The sequence below is a fragment of the Gavia stellata genome, chromosome 35 (assembly GCF_030936135.1).
Source record: "Gavia stellata isolate bGavSte3 chromosome 35, bGavSte3.hap2, whole genome shotgun sequence".
Classification (NCBI taxonomy): Eukaryota; Metazoa; Chordata; class Aves; order Gaviiformes; family Gaviidae; genus Gavia; species Gavia stellata.
The window spans coordinates 127,154-145,367 of NC_082628.1; the positions used below are offsets into that span (position 1 = coordinate 127,154).

Sequence of the window (18,214 nt, forward strand, 5' to 3'; positions counted from 1 at the left end):
TCCCTGAGACCCCCCAGACCCCCAAAGCCTGAGCTCCCAGCCCCGAGACACCCCCCCCAGCAGAGACCCCCCCAGACCCCAAAACCTGAGCCCTGAGACCCCCCCAGACCCCAAAGCCTGAGCTCCCAGCACTGAGACACCCCCCCAGCAGAGACCCCCCCAGACCCCAAAGCCTGAGCCCTGAGACCCCCCCAGCCCTGAGACCCCCCAGACCCCAAAGCCTGAGCTCCCAGCCCCGAGACACCCCCCCAGCAGAGACCCCCCAGACCCCAAAAACCTGAGCCCCGAGGCCCCCCCAGCCCCGAGACCCCTCAGACCCCAAAACCTGAGCCCTGAGACCCCCCCAGCCCTGAGACCCCCCAGACCCCAAAGCCTGAGCCCTGAGACCCCCCCAGCCCTGAGACCCCCCAGTACCCCAAAGCCTGAGCTCCCAGCCCCGAGACACCCCCCCAGCAGAGACCCCCCCAGACCCCAAAACCTGAGCCCTGAGACCACCCCAGCCCTGAGACCCCCCAGACCCTAAAGCCTGGGCCCCCAGCCCTGAGACCCCCCCAGCTCCGAGACCCCCCAGGCCCCAAAGCCTGAGGCTGGGGGCTCAACGCCCCCAAACCAGAGGCTACCCCAGACCCCAAAGCCTGGGCCCCAAGCCCCAAGACGGCCCCCAGCCCCGAGACCCCCCAGACCCCAAAGCCTAAGCCCCCAGCTCCGAGATCCCCCCAAGCCCCAAGACCCCCAAACCAGAGACCCCCCCCCAGCCCTGAGACTTCCAAACCAGAAACACCCCCAGATCCCAAAGCCTGAGCCCCCAGCTCCGAGACCCCCAAACTAGAGCACCCTCCAGCTCCGAGACCCCCAAATTGGAGCTCCCTAGCCCGGAGATCCCTAAACTAGACCTCCCTCCAGGCCCCAGCCCTGAGACCCCCAAACCAAAGTCCCCCCTCAGATCTCAAAGTCAGAGCCCCCAGACCCTGAAACCAGAGGTTCCCCCCCAGACCCCAAAGCTAGAGCTCCCTCCAGCCCCAAGACCCCCAAAGTCAAAGCTCCCCAGACCCAAACACCAGCTCCCTCCAGACCCCAAAATCGGAGCCCCCTGAGATCCCCAAAGTCAGAGCTCCACAGCTCGGGACTCCCCCAAAACCAGCCCCCCCCCCCCAATCAGAGCCTCCCTAAATCCCAAACTCCCAAAAACAAGAGCACCCAAAGCCTGGAGATCCCCCAGAGACACCCCCAAAACCAGTCTGGAGCCCCCTATAACAGGAGCACCTTCCAGCTTGGAGACCTCCCAACCCAGGACATCTCAAACCCAGAGCACCCCCAACCCCAGAGCCCCCCCCCCAACCTAGAACTCCCCCAGACTCAGAGCCCAAATCCCAGACGTCCTCAGTCCTGTCCCAAAAACCCAGAAGCTCCCAAAAGCCAAATATTGGAGCTCAAATCACTGCACCCCTGCAAAAGCCAGAGCCCGCTGAACCCCAGACCCCCACAAGACTCAGATCCCCCAAAACCCAGACGTGCCTAATCCAGACTCACCTAAAACCCAGACCCTGAAGTGTCAGGGCCCCCCAAAACCCACAGCCTCCCACTCCCAACTTCTCCAAAACCCCAGACCCCCAATCCCAGACTCCCCCAAACCCCAGCCCAGATAAATCCCTGACTCTCCCAAAACCCAAAGGCCCCCGACCCCCATTCCCAGCAGCAACCCCCCAGCTTTGGGGTCACCCTTTGCAAACCCCAAGCAGCTGTGTCCACAATTTGCCGGGGTGGGTGCCGGGGGGAGCCCCCAGCTCCGCACCACCCTAGAAGATCACACCCGGAGCAGCCCTCCTGACCCCCAGCTCCGAGCCAGCTCATCAAAACCCTAATACAGCGTTTCATCATCATAAATTAATATATTAATCATCACATTAACGTGAACCACCCCAGGGCAGCACAAAGAATTCAATTTGTTCCCCTTCACCCCCCCCCTTATCCACTTTCCTCCGGGGCCATGGCTTGGGATAGAGCCCCTATGCCGAACCCGCTCCCTGCCAGGGCTCGGGGCTTTTTAAGTAATCAAACCACCCCAAAAACCTTCCTGAGTCTTTAAAGCGGGAGCTGGAGGCAGGGGCCTGGGCAGGAGCAGCGCCTGCCTTCGCCTGGGAAGCAACGGTAATAATTCAAGACGCTTCCATCTTCCCGGCATAGCATTAGATCCAGCCTCCCGGCATAATATGCAGGAGGCTGAGCTCCGCACGACGGCCGGCCGGCATCCCACTCCCCGCACCGGGCTGCAGCGGGGTCGTGTCCGACCCTCCGAGGCTGCACGTCCCAGGGGCGAGCGCAGCCACGGGCTCCTGGCCTCCTTTGGGCTCGAAGGAGTTCGGGGTGCTTCGGACCCCACGCTTGGAGCTGCTCTGCAAATGAGGTTTATTTAAAAGGGGAGCTGACGGCTCCCTGACGGGCACGTACGGGACCTCGGGATGCCCATGAGTCCCAAAAATGAGGATGCACGTAGCCGCTGGCACCCACCTTGTCCACAGCAGGACCTTCCTGCAGGGACAACGGGACACGCCACGGCCCGATAACAGCGATCGCGGGCCGGCTGGCCACGCTCGTGGCTGCCCTGAACTCGTGCTCGCTCACCGACGGTGCAAAGTTTGAGCGTCAAGCTGGGAGGCTGCGGGGCTGCTCTGGGGGGTGAAGCAATAAACGGACAATAACAGTTCACAAGACAAGGACGCGATTTCCTTCTGGGTGTCTCCGAGGGAGAACATGCTACCAGAGGCTCTCCGAATCCGACTGGTAATTTTAATTTCCAGGCGTGATCGCGCAGACTTGTGAGGGGCACGCTGCTCAGGAATTAGTCCTCGGGTGCCCAGGACTCGTCTGCCAGCTCGGAGGGACTTTTTTTTGTGGACTGGGTGAAGGAGCGAGGAACTAAGCGCCATAAAGGGAACTCAGGTGCAACTTTAACCTTGTCACTACGTAATTAAAAGAAGGAAGAAAACTATTTCTGTAATTGCAAAGCTCATTAGAAGTGCAGGTGCAATTCTGCGGCTTCTCAAGCCAACTTACGGACCAATTATAGCTTGTTTGGAATCATTAAAAAGAAAGGAAGCGGAGTATATTATTATCTTGCATTCTGTATCTTTTACAATTTTAAAATCGTAACTTCCTTCTTATCTGCTGGCAGGAAAAAAGGAGGGGGAAAAAAAAAAAAAGACAAAACCTCCAACCTAACATCTCAGTTATTGGCACCTCTTAAAAACCAGCACGGCTTGATAAAGCCGAATTATCTTCACTTCTTTTCCATCCCTATTAGCTGGAAAGAATTGCACCATCCGTCTTTCTCTGCAGAAAAAGCTAACGGACTAATTTAAACCCTTGCCTCGTAACACACCTTTCTTGGAGTTCACCGTAAGATATTCACAACCCGCTCCCACAGCGCTCCTCCGATCACCCATGAGTGAATATATACATTAGCACGGACGTAACAGGCATCCCTGTTAAAAAAGTGCAACCACCACGTGCGGTTCTTCCGAGGCTAAATCCATCCCACGCCCTCCCCTGCGCGCACAGAAAGGTTTCTGGAATTAACGTCACTTAGACTAGCCTAGCCTCTTAGTACCAACTTAACAGGATAATATTTCGTGCCGATTAGCACCTACCGCTGCAGCCTACGCTCAGATTCAACAGGAATTAAGCGAGCGCTTAACGCCTGGCAGAGGTTAACGCCGAGGCACGGATATTAACAAATACGCAGCCAGCGCTGACCACATTTTCATTAATAATCGAATTAAATACGTTAAAGCATCTTTGCCCGAGCAGAGCTGTTATTTGAGACTGCAGCACAATTCTGCTGAGAGCCTGGTTTGCATATGCTCTACTGTGATTATGAATATTTAAATACTTCCATCTAGTTGAATTTCAGACTCATTTACATACATTGGCATACTGGTTAATATAATGCATATGGGGAAAAGGGTGCACGGTGCATTTTTAATTTTTCTTGAAGAGGAACTGATTTTATGAGTGCTGAAAAGCTTTTTTCTTCAGGAAAATAGCTTGTTGTTGGGGGGGGGGGGGCGATTTTAATTAACTGTTTGACAGGAATAGCTGGCAAAACTAAAACGCTGACTGCAAGAATGTGTCCTTTGTTCCAGAGCTCGCTCTGTCGACGAGAACTCTTGGTAGGTGACCAAATTAATATTGAAGCTTTCTTGTCCGCGCTTCTTTCGCCGCCTTGGCTGCTCTAATCACACGCAGCAACGGGTCAGAGGGGGGTTTGCACCTGACCCCGCGGTTTCTGGCACATCTGATTTGCTAAGGAAAGATTTCCAACCCCACAAGGAGCATAGATGCCACAAACCAGCTAATTCCAGCTGTTCCAAGAACTTAAAACAGCTGAAAGTGCAGGAAAAAGCAAGCCAGGACTTTATTTTGGCTTCCATGTGGCAAAGCGACTCTGCTTGCTCACAAACTTCCCTGAACCTGAGCTGAAGTGCGTGCTTTTTAAAGACTGCGGGGGGTTAATGCAGGTTTGTTGGCGCTATGATAGATGCGGCCTCTGCCTTGCTTTTCCCCTTAAAGATGGAAACGGGCTTTACAATTTCCACGGGATTTTTCAGGCCACTTGGTAGCACTGGGTGAAATCTTGTCCTGGCAAAGCCAAGGACAGAACCCCCTCGATTTCCGTGGTGGGAGAAGGAAGGAGAACATTTTTGCCTAGGTGGAAGATATCATCCAGTAATTAACAACTGCTTATTCATTATTTTTATGTAATTAATTATAGCCTTACACCCATAGGGTGCTCTCTGCCTCGGAGTACCTCTCACTTCTGACTACTCACACAAGTAAAGTTTCACAAACATGTATCTGCTCCTAAGGCCATCGATACCAGCTGAATTTTTACTGCTACTTTATTTTTGCCACTACCTTAAGTAGCAAACAACGGGTATTATCCCAGCCAGCTCTGCTTCTAATCATGTTGTGTAAATAAGGACTTTCAGCGTGGGCCCTTCGCTCCCCCAAAAATGCAGACTGGGCCATTTACGCTTTTATCTTTTTTGCGCGTTATCGGCGCAGCGCTGACGGCACACCAGGCTCTTTGCAGACTGTCCCCCTTTGCCTTTCAGAAGCGCCCAGCGTGGGAAGCAAAGTCCGCTGGCACGCAGCCAGGCATCCAGAAACCGCCTCGACTTTTCCAGGTTTCCATTTCGGGGCCGCACACACGGCACAAAACGACTCATGAGCCGATTTTTCAGAGCTTTTGACGTTTACTGGAGGTTTTTTTTCCTCTCGGAGTCCCAAGAGGCCCTTAAAGAAGGTAATCAGCGATAAAAGTACAAATAAAAACAATCCCAAGGGACTTGAAGGCAGGTGCCTTCTGAAGAGCCCAGCTCTGCCGAATGGAAACGCTTTCTCTTTGCCTTTCCCACCTCGCAGAGCGTTTCCACTCTTCCTTTGCAAGGAAGTTTTCTGTGTAATGATAACGGGACAGTGGAAAAAGGCATGTTTGTTAGAATAAATCAGGGTCTGAAGCCAGGAGCTGCTGAATAGGCTTAACCCTGAGCAGTTCCAGCAAGCTGTGAGGCTTTGCGAGGTGGGGTTTGTGAAGACATCAGGGCTCAGTCTCTCAGAAGTCACCTTCCTTTGCTGGAGGTGCTCTCTCCTTCACTTACTTTCACCACACTTAACTACAACCCACCTCACTCCACGTTTCCGTGGGCAGATTTCAAGCCAACTTCTCTCCCACTTTAAAGGATAAATATTTTTTTTCTTTACGGTTCCCATACAGTTGCAAGGTGAAGAACATTTTCTAGGCATGAATTATTGATGAAGCCCTCCCAGGCACACCAGCCAACGTGCATATTCATCAGGCAGCCAGTACATTATTCATGAGAAGTTCACTTAAATAGGGAAGAGAACAATGATATTGTTGATTGAGATGCCTGAAAATGAGCTTGAAAAAGAGAGTTGTGCCCTCAAACTCTGGCCAAAATGCAGCCAGAAAGTTTATCAAGATCACAAGAAAAAGGGGGGATTTTACACTGTAAGGGGGTATCTTTATTGCGGTCCTTTCATTGCCACCCATATACATTATTTTTTTAAACAAGACTTCACACATGGAACTACTAATTGCATCATACCTTCTCTATGCACAGCTCCAGACCTCCGACTGCACCTTCTGCTGGCGGATCGATCTTCAGCAGGCGACACCTGCAACGGATTTTTGTAATGGTATTTAGGCCCCATAACTCATCCCAAATTCATTAAAGATTATCACAAGAAACCTCACTCTCCTCCTTTAACCCCACGATGTTTTTAAGCCGAGGTAGATACCAGAGCTTTGTTGAACAGGGCTGGTATTAAGAGAGGGGACTGCCTGCTCTCGCAAATGCAGCCCTAAATACAAGGCAAAAGAGTGCTTGAATCAGAGAGGTGTTTCATTTCCATAAATCTAACGAGATCTCTCCTGTGCTGTCGCTGGATAAAGGGGAACAGGACGGGCAAAGTGAGCCTGAGAAATGCCCGTGCCTGACCGCATCTTCAGCTTCTTGGCAGTGTTTTGGCTCCACTTACGGCAAGAAGGGGAGACCACGGTCACTTTGGAAAGAAACCTGTTCTTTACGTGCCCCATGTGTGTTGGGAGAGACCACGCTGAAGCCAATGGGTCCCACGGCAGGATGCGGTCCCCCGAAAGGAGGGTCTCTAGGGGCTCCCTGCTGCAGGGAGGCAGAAAATGGGGTCCCGTGGAGGGCCCCGGGAAGGACTCGGGGCTTGTAACAACAACCACAGGGACATGGTTTAGAAGAACCAACACAACCCGGAGCTCAGGCTGCAGTCACCAACTGTTAGCACGCTGACTGCAGAGTCACCGTGCTAACGAGCAGCTCTGCCTGCTGAGGCTTCACACAGTCTGTCACGTTAAAAGGAATGTAGTTTTGAAATTTGTCTGTCAGAGTCCCAGGACTTTCACCGATTCGTTTATCAGAGCCCCAGCAAAAGGACTTGCACTGAGCAGATGCACAAAAAATCGAAATTAGTTATTTTATTAAGAGCGACAGAACAGATTCGAGATCGCCGTTGATAAATTCACTAACTACAAGAGTGCTACTAATTAAGGTTAATATTGCTAGCAAACTTGGTAGTAACACAAGAACCCGGGGATAACTTTCACCCAGAGGGTGAGAGGCGCAGCGCTTACCCAGAGAGGCGTCCCTGCCTGGGGTGGAGGAAGAGAACACAGCCCGTCGACTGCTCCGTCAGGTATCGAGGTTCTTCTCTCCCACTTTAACAATCATTTTCGCTGTCTTTTATGCCCAAAAACTACGAGGTTCCCCCCCCATATGTGACGTGTAGCATGATTTGGGTGGAGAGATGAGTGCTATAGTCATGTATGTTTAGCATGATCGCTATAATCTTCATTAGCATATGCAGGGGTGTCAGTTGTAATATGCATTTCACCGGTAATGAGGCAAAGGTCAGTTATCGGACACGAAGCCTTTCGAAGCAATAAAGAACCGTGCAGGTTCCTGTTATCTTGCTGTCTTTGCTGACCACAAGCAGGGCTGTCCTGCCTCCACAGGGCCCCCTCCTTATCTGCATCCTGCGATAGCCAGGCGAGTCTCCACTCCCGCGGGTTGCAAAGAGATAGCAAGGTCGGTCTTAATTGTTCTTTGAGCAGAGGGACCCCACCTCATTATCCACATTCCACACAGTCCTTAAGGCTTAATTAAGCTTAACAATATTTGGAGGTTACCAACCATTTCCATTGATCTTTTATGCATGAACTCGGAGGCGGCTTCTTTCCCTGGGTGTGTTACAGGACAGCTTGAAAAAAAAGTGTTAAAAGCAAGTAAGAAGAATGTAAAGAAGACGCTTCATAACAACTGCACCTGGCACTTAGACATATTAGAGATAAAGACTGTCTTCACTAACTCTCTGCTAACTAGCAATAACGATTAGCACAAGGACAAATCTTAAAAAAATAGAATGGACTGCCAAAATAGTGCCCTAGAGTTAACTTGTCTCATTATAATCTCATTATAATGCTAAAGAACACACCTCCTAGCTAGAAAAGCCCCAACCCAGTTAAGCCCCCTACTCTCTGAGCATGCGTGGTGAATTAAAAGAGAACTGTAACTTTAAGATGAAGTAAGAAAGGTATTAACCAATAGTTAATTAAGGGGTAGAACCAGTAGGCATAACTAACTTTGTCAACTGTTTTAAAAACCTGTCATGATTTTAACCCTGTGTGCAAGCTTTGAGGAGAAATCCCCTTGCACCCGGCGCCGCAATAAACATGCCTGCTTTATAACTCTGTGTGAGTTGTGAAGTTCGTTTCCGCGTGTCAGGTGCAATTCAGGAGGAAGCAGGGAGAGAGCTGGGGGCTCCCTTGCCCACCAGTTTCCCCAGTGCTGCCCCAGGCCCTGGGAAGGCTCTTGCCTGACAGGACAGGCAGCTGGGCTGGGTCCTGCTGGGGGCTGGGGCACCCTGCATTGCCCCTGGGCCGTGCTGCGGGACACCCACCTCACCTATGAGCCTGGAAGGGCACCCCCCTCCCCCTGGACCCTGCTTATGGTCCCCTCTCAATGCTGGGGCCTGCGTGGGGACACCCCCAAGGCCCTGCTCAGGGACCCCTCCCTCCTCCCAGGCCCTGCGCAGGGCCCCCTCTTAGCTCTAGCCCCTACTCTAGGCTCTGCCTGGGACCCTCATTCCCCTCCCCAGCACTACTTGGAGGCCCCCTCACCCCTGGGCCCTGCCCGGGGACCCCACCACTACGCTAGACCCTACCTGGGGACACCCCCCCAGGCCCTGCCTAAGGTCCCCCTCACCCTTGGGCCTACCTAGGGCCTCCCCACTCCTCCAGGCCCTGTCTAAGGTCCCCCCCACCCTTGGGCCTACCTAGGGCCTCCCCACTCCTCCAGGCCCTGTCTAAGGTCCCCCCCACCCTTGGGCCTACCTAGGGCCTCCCCACTCCTCCAGGCCCTGTCTAAGGTCCCCCCCACCCTTGGGCCTACCTAGGGTCTCCCCACTACTCCAGGCCCTGTCTATGCCCCCCCCCCCCGCCCCGGCTCAGGGGCCTCCTTCACCCCTAGGCCCTGCCTGCTCCCCGCTCCTGCCTGGGGACCCTCCCTCCACTCTAGGCCCCCCCCGGCCCTGCTTAGGGACCCCCTTCACCCCTGGGGCCTACCTAGAGGCCCCTCCTCAGCCCTAGGGCCTACCTACCCCCCCCCGCCGCCGCCGCCGCCGCCTCAGGCGCTGGGGACCCCGCTCTCCCCTCCAGGCCCTGCCCTGGACCCCCACCCTCGGAGTCTACCTGAGGGCCCCCCCCGGGACCCCCGCCCAGCAAAGCGCCACTCCCCCCACCTCCTCCCGCGGCCCCTTTAAGAGCGCGCGGCCCCGCCCCCCGCGCGCGATGACGCCGCGGCGCGCGCCTGCGCACAGCGCCCACTTCCTGCCCCCCCCCCCCCCCCGCCCCCCCGCGGCGCCGCAGTGACACCGAGGAGGAAGCGCGCGGCGCGGGCAGAGCGGGAACCGCCGCCGCCGCCGGAGCCAGGGCCGCCCCGCCGCCGCCGCCATGAACGGCAAAGGCAAGGACCGGGGCGCGCCCCCCGCTCCCACCGCCGCCCCCCCCCCCCCTTCCCCCCCCCCCCCCCCCCCGCCCCGGGACGCGGCGCCTTTAAGGGCGGCGCCGCAGCGCGTGACCGCGCGAGCGGGTCGGGGCCGCGCGGGCGCCCGGCGGCCAATGGGAGCGGGGCGGGGGGGCGGGCGCGCGGGTCGCCATGGCGCCGCGCGCCTCGGCGCGGCCTTAACCCTGTGAGTGCCGACCCCCCCCCCACCGTGACGTAGTGGGGGGGCTGCTGCCCCGGGGGGGGGGGGGGGGGGACCCACGCGTGACGTAAGGGGTCCGCGTTCCACGCGGGGAGGGCGAGCTGAGGTGGGGGAGACCCCCCTGCTGACGTAGGGCATCCCCCGGATGACGTAAGGGAGACGCCAGTGGGTGTCGGGGGGAGCTGGAGTGAGAGGGACCCCCCACGCGTGACGAAAGGGGGACCCCATTAGATGGGGGGGCGCTGAGGCGGGCAGACCCCCCCCCCCCGCTGACGTAGGGGTTCCCCGGATGACGTCAGAAGCGATCCCATTTTATGGCAGGGTGCGGGAGACCCCCTGGGTGACGTAATAGGGGGGAGACACCCCCGGGTGACGTAATACGGGGGAGACACCCCCGGGTGATGTAATGGGGGGCCCCTGGGGGGTGGGGGAGACCCCCTGCAGCGCGGGGGACACCCTTGGGTGGCGTAAGGGGGACCCCGCTGCCTGGGGGGGGGGGGGGGGGGGGCAGCTGTGGGGGTGCCCCTGGGTGACACCCGGGACCCCCTGGGTGACGTGGGGGGGGGACACCCACGGTGGGGGGGGGTTGGAGTGGGCGAGACCCCTTCGTCAGAGGGGGGGGGCCCCCAGGTGGGACGCCCTTGCATGCAGGGGGGGCTGGGTCAGGGGGACCCCCCCAGGGGACAATGTCGGGGGTGGCTGAAGGGTTTGAGGGCCCCCCCCCGAAAGAGCCGGGCTGGGGGGGAGCGGAGTGGGGGGCACCATGGGGGGCTGCCGCCGCCTCTGCAGCCCAGCGGGCTCCGTCCCGGCCGTGGGGGGGGGCCAGGCCGGGGGGGACCCCAGCAGCCCCTCCCGATCCCAGAGGACGGGGCCGAATTCGGGACCCCGGCTTCGTCAGCGCGGGGGCGATTTCTGCCCAGCACGGCCGAGAGCTCGGCCCCCTCCCGCCGCCGCAGCGGGGGGACGTGGGGAATCGCTCGCCCCAAGGCCGCCTCGTCTTTGCCCCCCAAGACCGCGAAAGGCCCCGGGGTGGGGGGGGCAGGTATCGGGCCTGGTCTGTTTTCATATCTGTTTAAGAATTTGCGAGTCTGAGCGCTGGCTGCGACCCAGAATAATCTGCTTTATTATTATTTTTTTCTTTTGCCGGGCTTCCTGCCTTCTCACTGCTCTGGGAAAGGATATTTTAACTCTTGCTCTTGTTTTTGCCGTGGCCTGGGCAGGGACAGCTGGGTGTCTGTGCTCGGTGGCGGAGCCGGGGGTGTCCATCGCCCGGGCAATACCGCGAGTTAATTGTGCACCACCGCTCCTAGAGCTGATATTCCCTTCTGCTCACGTGATGATTAAGAAACGGGCTTTTCCAAAAGGAAAAAACCAACAACTCGTCAGCGTCCCGTCCAGCTTCGTCTCTGCCTGGGGCTGACTTCTCCTCTTTCTTGCAGGACAATATCCCACCCAGCCGTCCTACCCTGTCCAGTCCCCCGCCAACCCCGCCGTCTACCCACAGACTATGCCCCTTCCGCAGCCGCCGCCCTACACGGATGCACCTCCTGCTTATTCTGAGGTAGGCGGGACACTTCTCTGAAGGCTTTCTTTTCTTCTGGGGCCCCTCCCAAAGCAAAAAAAAAGAAATCGTCTCTCTGAATAAAGACTCATTCGCTGCTCGTATCACTGGGCAGCGCCCGGTCCCCAGATTCTCTTTTACGAGATCCGAATCATCCGCTCAAACGTTCAAAGCTTCCCCTTGAGTTAAGGTGACAAACTCACCTGTAGCTGTAAAACAAACCTACGATAATCTCTCTTAGCTGGATTCTTGCAGGCAGCGGGGGAAAACTTGTCTCCCAGCAGTGGGAAAAATGTCCTTTTACCGCGCCCCAACGTAAACGCTCATGAAGGGAATTCCCTTGTGCGAGCAGGAGGGTGGACGTCTACGTCGGGGCTGGTGCTTCGACAGCACAGCCGAATAACCGGCTGGGTGTGGGGAATAACGCGTCTCTAAACTTGCTTGCGCACCTTTTTATTCCCAGCTTTACCGTCCCAGCTTCGTGCCTCTGGGGGCTGCCACCGTACCTACAATGTCTGCGGCGTATCCAGGCGCTTCCGTCTTCCTGCCCGTGGCCCAGTCTGTGGCCGTGGGTCCCATCGGCTCGTCGGTCCCGATGGCGTATTATCCCGTGGGACCGGTTTACCCTCCGGGCTCGACAGTCCTAGTTGAAGGTGGCTTCGATGCTGGAGCAAGGTTTGGGGCTGGTGGAACAGCCAGCATCCCTGTAAGTATAAATGTATCCTCAAAACCCTGCGTGCATCAGCGTCAGAGGTTCGCAGATGGTAGTGGGGGAGAAGGTGTCCTTTGTTTTCCGAGAAAAACATATTTCTTACCCGAACCATCATTTAGGAGAGGAGTAGGCTCCTACTTTCATGCTGAGGGTTTGCTGTCTTGGGCCAACCTGTGACTCTGGAGCCACGTAGGCTCGCAGGTGGTTCTGGCTCGCAGCAAAACCATCGTGTGGCCAGTGCTCGCCCCGATTTGGCCTGGAGGCCGTGGTGTAATGCGCTTCAGGGGGAGGCAAGCCAGTCGGGCTGCTTAGCGACCTGACTTTCCCTGGCCCCAGATGCAGACTTGGCCTCTTTCCATGCTACGGTGGAGCCGTGGGAGGTTCCTGCTCCCCCGGACTTCCCACCCGTGGCTCACGGCCACGTGAAGATCTTGTTCCACGGCTCACAGGCCCCTCTGTGTGGGCAAAAAGCCAGGGTCAGCCGCATGGGCTACGGGCTCCAAAAAGTGAGGGCACGGCCGAGGAACTGAGCGTTTCCCGTCAGCTCCCGGCCTCTGTCGCTCAGTCTTTGCTCGGTGGCAAGTGACAGGGACATCGTCTGGGAGCTTCCTGGGTCCCTGCAGCCCACGGTGGCTTTGTGCCAGCTCCCGCGGTGGCCCTGACCTCAGCTCTCCTCCCGCCTCTCCTTTCTCTGTCTTCCAGCCCCCCCCTCCTGGCTGTCCCCCCAACGCCGCCCAGCTGGCCGTAATGCAGGGAGCCAACGTCTTGGTGACGCAACGGAAGGGAAACTTCTTCCTGGGAGGCTCAGATGGCGGCTACACTATCTGGTGAAGAAGGAAGGGGAAGGGGGGAGAGGGGGGGCTACATTTGTGTAAGGAAAGACATCACATACTGTCAGCACTTCTCACGATGTAACTGCTTTAGTCCATATTAACCTGAAGTTGCAGATCAGACACACAGCGGTGAGGTGTCTTCCTGGTTTGGTGCCCGGCCCTGCAGGCGCTTTCAAGCGAAACGAGAAGCCCTGTTAACGATAGCGGTGCCTCTGTTCAAACGGGGAGGGGGGGATTAATTCACGAAATGAATGTGAGCTCAGCAGCCCTGCCTCTTCCTTTCATTTCACTGGAGTAATAAATACCGCAGCGCTGAGCTTTTATTAATCGGCTGCCTACGCATTGGCTTTGGGGAGGGCGAGGGAGCGGATCTGGTTTCGCCTTCCCTTCACGGTCCTGCCGGTCCGCTGGACCCAGAGCCGCAAACCACCCGAGTTTCCCCAGCGAGGGTGGGGATAGGCAAGCGAGGCAAACTTCACTTCCCAGTAGCGGGGAGGGCACCTTGGCGCTTCTTTCTTCCTGACCTCACTCTAGAACGGATCCCTCGAAGCACTCCCTGCTCACGTTCGCCCGCCGTTTTCCTCCAGGAAGGTATGCAGCTGGCGTGTATCATGGGATTTTTTTTATACACTCCAAGTAATCTTGGATTTCTTTGCACATTAGATCTAATCAAAGCCATGCTTTGGTGCCAGAAACACAATGCAACTCATGTTTGAACATTTCATTCGATGCTAACGAGGCTTTTAGAACCGTGCTTAATAAACAAACTTCTTTTTTCTTTTTTTAAACTCGACTTGGTGTCCTGACACCAAAACTCCTTAAGGCTGTTGTTGAAGCAGAGAGGCTGGTTACCATCTGTCCAAGGGTGTGTAGCAACTGTCAATCAACACGCAAATTAGCTTGGTTAATGGGTTGTTTTATGAACGCGTACTTCAAAAATGACTGGGGTATAATGAAGTCTTATTAGGGTTAAGAAGAATATTTCAGGGATCCTCAATGTTTTGGTTTTCTTTTTTGTTTTGTTTTATGAAGAAAAATATCAGATTCAAATATATTTTATCTTGAGGTTTCAGTTTAATCTAAATCTGTGTCTTGTATATGTTGTGTTTAACCATACAACTGACTGTTATGAAGTTCAGCATTACGTCTCTCTCTGTATACACTGTGGTGCACTTAACTTGTGGATTTTTTTATACTAAAAAAAAAAGTAGAATAAAGACTATTTTGAAAATTTGAATAAAGTAGCAAATTTGCGTTAGATCTCAAATAAAACCCTGTGGCTCCTGCCCATCGCAAGCCTTAGGGTTTCTTCACTTATTTCCTCTTCGCTGCTATTTTGTGAACTTCCTCCTTTGGGTTTTTTTTTTGGGGGGGGGGGTTTGATTTAAAGGAGGAGCTGCCCTGGAGAAGGGAGCAGCGGAAGGACATCTGGAGCTGCTCCTCGCCCCGTCCTTGTGCATAGCAAAAGCAGAGGAGCACTAGTGCCTGTGCCTACACGAGGAGCCTTGGTGTCGGCGCTAAAGCCAGCGCTGCGGACGAAGCAAACCTCCGCTTCTGATCTCCCCGAGCCCTCCGAGGTCAGGCGCCTCTCGGGGCAGGGACGAGTTTCCCCGGGTTTCTCCGCTACAATGGGGCTTTCTGTAACTTGCGCCATCCCTCCGCCTGTTTTACATGCGCGCTTAACCTTATCCTCCAAATTAGCCATGCTAATTACCCCACCCCTAAATCATCAGCAGAATAACTTAATTGTTTTGTGAGATAAGGAAGACGAAAACAACAGCGACTCTTCAAGCGGTTGTCACTGGGCTGTATTAGAAAGCACCGAAGGGAGGAGATGGGGTGGGTGCAGGTGGCCGTGCCGGCTCTCCTCCCTCGAGCTGACGTACTCCCTGCCCTGGGTCTGCTCCGGGCAGCCATGGGCAAAGCTCTGACACACACCTATTTATTTTTGTTTCCATGGTTGGCTTAATAAATTAAGGAGAAAAAAAAAAAAAAAAAGCAGCTTGTAGATTCCCCAACTCCGGGGAATTTAGGGAACTCAGGCCTGAGTGCATCGGAGAGGTGCGCGCTGGACGCGGTGGCTTAGATAAAATACTCTTCTTTCTCTTTGGAGGGAGCATCCTCCATCTGCACCGACACGTCGGTCTCTGCCGCCGGCTGCTCGTAGGTGAGGTAGCTGCCTTTGTTTCTGTACAGGTAGACGATGATCACCACCAGCACCGTCAGCAGGGTGAGGAACACCAGGGTGATGACAACTGCCGGGGCGAAGGCAGAGAGAGGAGCGGGGTTTAGCCCCGAGCGGTGGGTACCGAGCTGGTGAATGGGGTGGATCCGGCAAGGAGAGCCCCTACCTGCGATGACCACGGTGTTGGCATCCTCATGGAGAGGCGGGGTGTGAGCCTTCTTCAGGAAGGGGGTTGTCAGCTCTTCATCGAGCGTTGGGAAGGGAGAGAGGAGAAGCTGAGCAAGGCTGGTCCCAACCCGGCTCTGAGCCAGGTTTAGCTGGACGGGGCATGCGGTGGCCCCGTGCGAGGTCTTGCCGAGGATTATTTGGCACAAACAGCCGGGCAAAAGCTGTCCCGGGACGCTCACCTGCAGTCAGAGGGGGCTGATCGCCTTCCATCGCATCGGCCTCTTCCAGGAGAAGGTCTGGGGTCCTTCAGAACTACCAAAAAAAGGAATAGAAGTGATAAACTCACACGCGACACCCCGAAAGACCCAGCCGCGAGGCGGGGATGCCGGCGGTGATGCGGCGCTAATCAAAGCAAAGGTTTTATCCGGGCTGATGGAGAGGAGCGGGCTGGGGCATGCCGGGCTCGCGGGAAGGCGGCGAAGGCAGGGAAAAACCAGCCACCGACTCGGCAATTTGCTCTCAAACTTTGAGAGCTCCAAATTGCCCGTAAATCCTTGCAGATCCTCCCGACGGGGTCCCGAGGTTGATGCCACAGCCGTAACGTTTCGCCTGCAAAATGCAGCCGGAGCAGCAGCCGCCAACCCGACCTCTGCGGCTCTGCCCGAGGTTGTGGACGCTCTTGGTAACCCCCCCCCAAAAAAAATATACGTTCTGCAATGGCTCCGGCGCTCGGGCACAAGTGACTCAGCGGCTCTGCGGAGACGCGCCGCTAGATGTCAGGAGCAAATAAAATGTAATTTTTTATTATTTTTTTTTAAAAGAGAGGAAATTTAACCGCGGGAGCGTGGAGGCGAGCCAGGAGCAGGGAGCTGGGAACGCCGCCGTGCTGTCAGGATGCGGCTCACGGGGACAGGGCGATGCTAACCCTGCCGGCGACCTCCTGGATTTTGAAAAGCGGGATGAGTTTCTCAGGATCCGGCCCTGCCCCGTTTGTCCCACCGTGCCCTTGTGACTCACAGCACTGTCGGGTGTTTGCAAAACATCCCTTACAGCAGCAGGTTTTGCTTTCGGGTGCTACCAGAGAGCAAACGTTCGGGTTTACGGAGTCACAGGGATTTGGGGAAACAATTTTCTCCCTTCCCGGCAGCGTGCACGGGCGGTCGTGGGACCCCTCTCCCACCGGCCGGGGACTGGGACCCCAAATCTCCGGCAGCTTCCGCTGAGCACGACAACTTCCCCCCGGGCTCAAGCTCAGGCTGGCAGGAACCACCAGCTCATTGAACCCAGCTTTGCATTAATCCCAGCTTTGTGTTAAACCCGGTTTTGCTTTAAACCCGGTTTTGCTTTAAGCCCAGTTTTGCGTTAAACCCGGTTTTGTGTTAAACCCGGATTTGCTTTAAGCCCAGCTTTGCGTTAAACCCAGTTTTCTTTAAATCCAGCTTTTCATTAAACTCAGCTTCACTTTAAAGCTCATCGGGCCCCTCCGGCAGTGATGTCCGTGCGTCGGGGAGCTACACACGATTTCCAAAGCCATCCGTAACCTCCCCACGGAGCAGCAGGCGCTACTTGGGTGGCTTCGGAGCAAAAAATGGGTAAAATTTCCCCAAAAACATAAGGTTGGGATTTCAGGGAAAAGAAGAAAAGGCACTGCTTGATGGAAAGGGGGCTGGCGGAAGGTGGGTGCCTTGGGGAGAGGGCTTCTTGGGAAGCGTTCGGCATTGCCGGGGGGAAACGCAAACCCCTTTCATGCCCACAGCACCTGCAAAATGGGGTCCTGGGACCCGCCAAAGGTTTAACCCAAAGTTTAGCTGGGAAAAAGTCTTGCTTCAGCACGAAAATGTCAGCGGTCAGGAAAGCAAAGCTCCCCACGTTGCATCCCTGGGGAGGGATGCTCCACCCGGATACCCCCTCGCCACTCCTGCCTTGGGATCACGGGAAGAAACTCGCCAAAACCAGCCGGGAAGGAGCCCCGGGCTCCATGCACGGAAAACCGCGGGGTACTTTGCAGCGCCAGGGTTACCTTGCCGGGCCGGGATCCAGCCGCCGCGTGGTTGGAGCCTCCGGGCGTCCGCAGCGGCTGTGTCGGGGGGCTGACAGAGGAGGGGGTGACTCACTTCCCCAGCACGCTGGATCCGTACGGATCTCCATGTGTTTTTTAAAGTGACGCAGGGGTTGTAAAAAAAAAAAAAACCAGACCCATAATCTTCCTCATTCTTGCTCTCAGGCCAAGTTGCTCAAGAGCCGTTCCCACAGCGAAACCCTCCCCACCCCACAGCTTTCCTTCCCAAAAGCTCCGTCGAGCGCAGCCGGCCGTCGGGGATGCTCAGCAGCGCCTTCGCAGCCCCCCATTCCCATTCCCGGCAGATGGAGGACGGGATGAGCAAACCATCCCCGCAGCCCGCTCACCCCCGTTCCCCCTCCGTCACCCCGGGATGGCTCTCCCGGCAGCGACGTGTCGCCCTGCCCTGCGACGCACTCGGCTTTCCCGCTGGGTTTTCCGCTTTCTGTCTCTCGCCGTAGCAGGATCAGGCCTTTTCCCTTCCTGCTCGCCTGAAATCGAACCGGAAAACACCCGGCCGCGAGCCGACGTTTCAGCTTCTCCCCAAAACCAGCCGCGCTTCGGCGTCCCTCGTGGCACGACTCCGTTGCCTCCCGGTGCAAATCCACATGCCTGATGCAACCAAACCCCTCCAAACCTTCCAGGGAATGGGAATTTTTTTTGGGGGGTCATCCCAGCAGCCCTGTTCCCCCCACCCCGCTCTTACCTGCGCCCGCTGTGCCGGGGCGAGCGGCTGCCGGCACCATGTGCAGCTCCGAGTCTCGCCCGGGCGAAGGCGTTGCCCTTTTCCTGCCTCACCTTTCCAGTCTGGCCACAATGATGATAAAATCCCAGAAATACCTTCTCCGTTAACCCCTCGCTCGCTGGGGAGCCAGCCCAT

The 18,214-nt window shown here is 56.1% G+C and overlaps 2 protein-coding genes across 2 annotated transcripts; one reads left to right on the forward strand and one right to left on the reverse strand.

The window, feature by feature from the left end:
* Positions 1-9,542: 9,542 nt before the first annotated feature.
* On the forward strand, positions 9,543-12,971 carry DAZAP2 (DAZ associated protein 2). Its single transcript, XM_059832673.1, has 4 exons — positions 9,543-9,575; positions 11,256-11,377; positions 11,841-12,083; positions 12,792-12,971. Exons 1-4 carry the CDS (start codon positions 9,563-9,565, stop codon positions 12,918-12,920), a joined length of 507 nt encoding a protein of 168 aa, XP_059688656.1. The 5' UTR covers positions 9,543-9,562; the 3' UTR covers positions 12,921-12,971.
* A 2,033-nt stretch (positions 12,972-15,004) lies between these two features.
* SMAGP (small cell adhesion glycoprotein) lies at positions 15,005-15,545 on the reverse strand. The gene is made up of 3 exons (XM_059832690.1): positions 15,515-15,545; positions 15,274-15,348; positions 15,005-15,177 (listed from the first exon to the last, which is right to left on the reverse strand). Exons 1-3 carry the CDS (start codon positions 15,543-15,545, stop codon positions 15,005-15,007), a joined length of 279 nt encoding a protein of 92 aa, XP_059688673.1.
* Between the last annotated feature and the right edge of the window lie 2,669 nt (positions 15,546-18,214).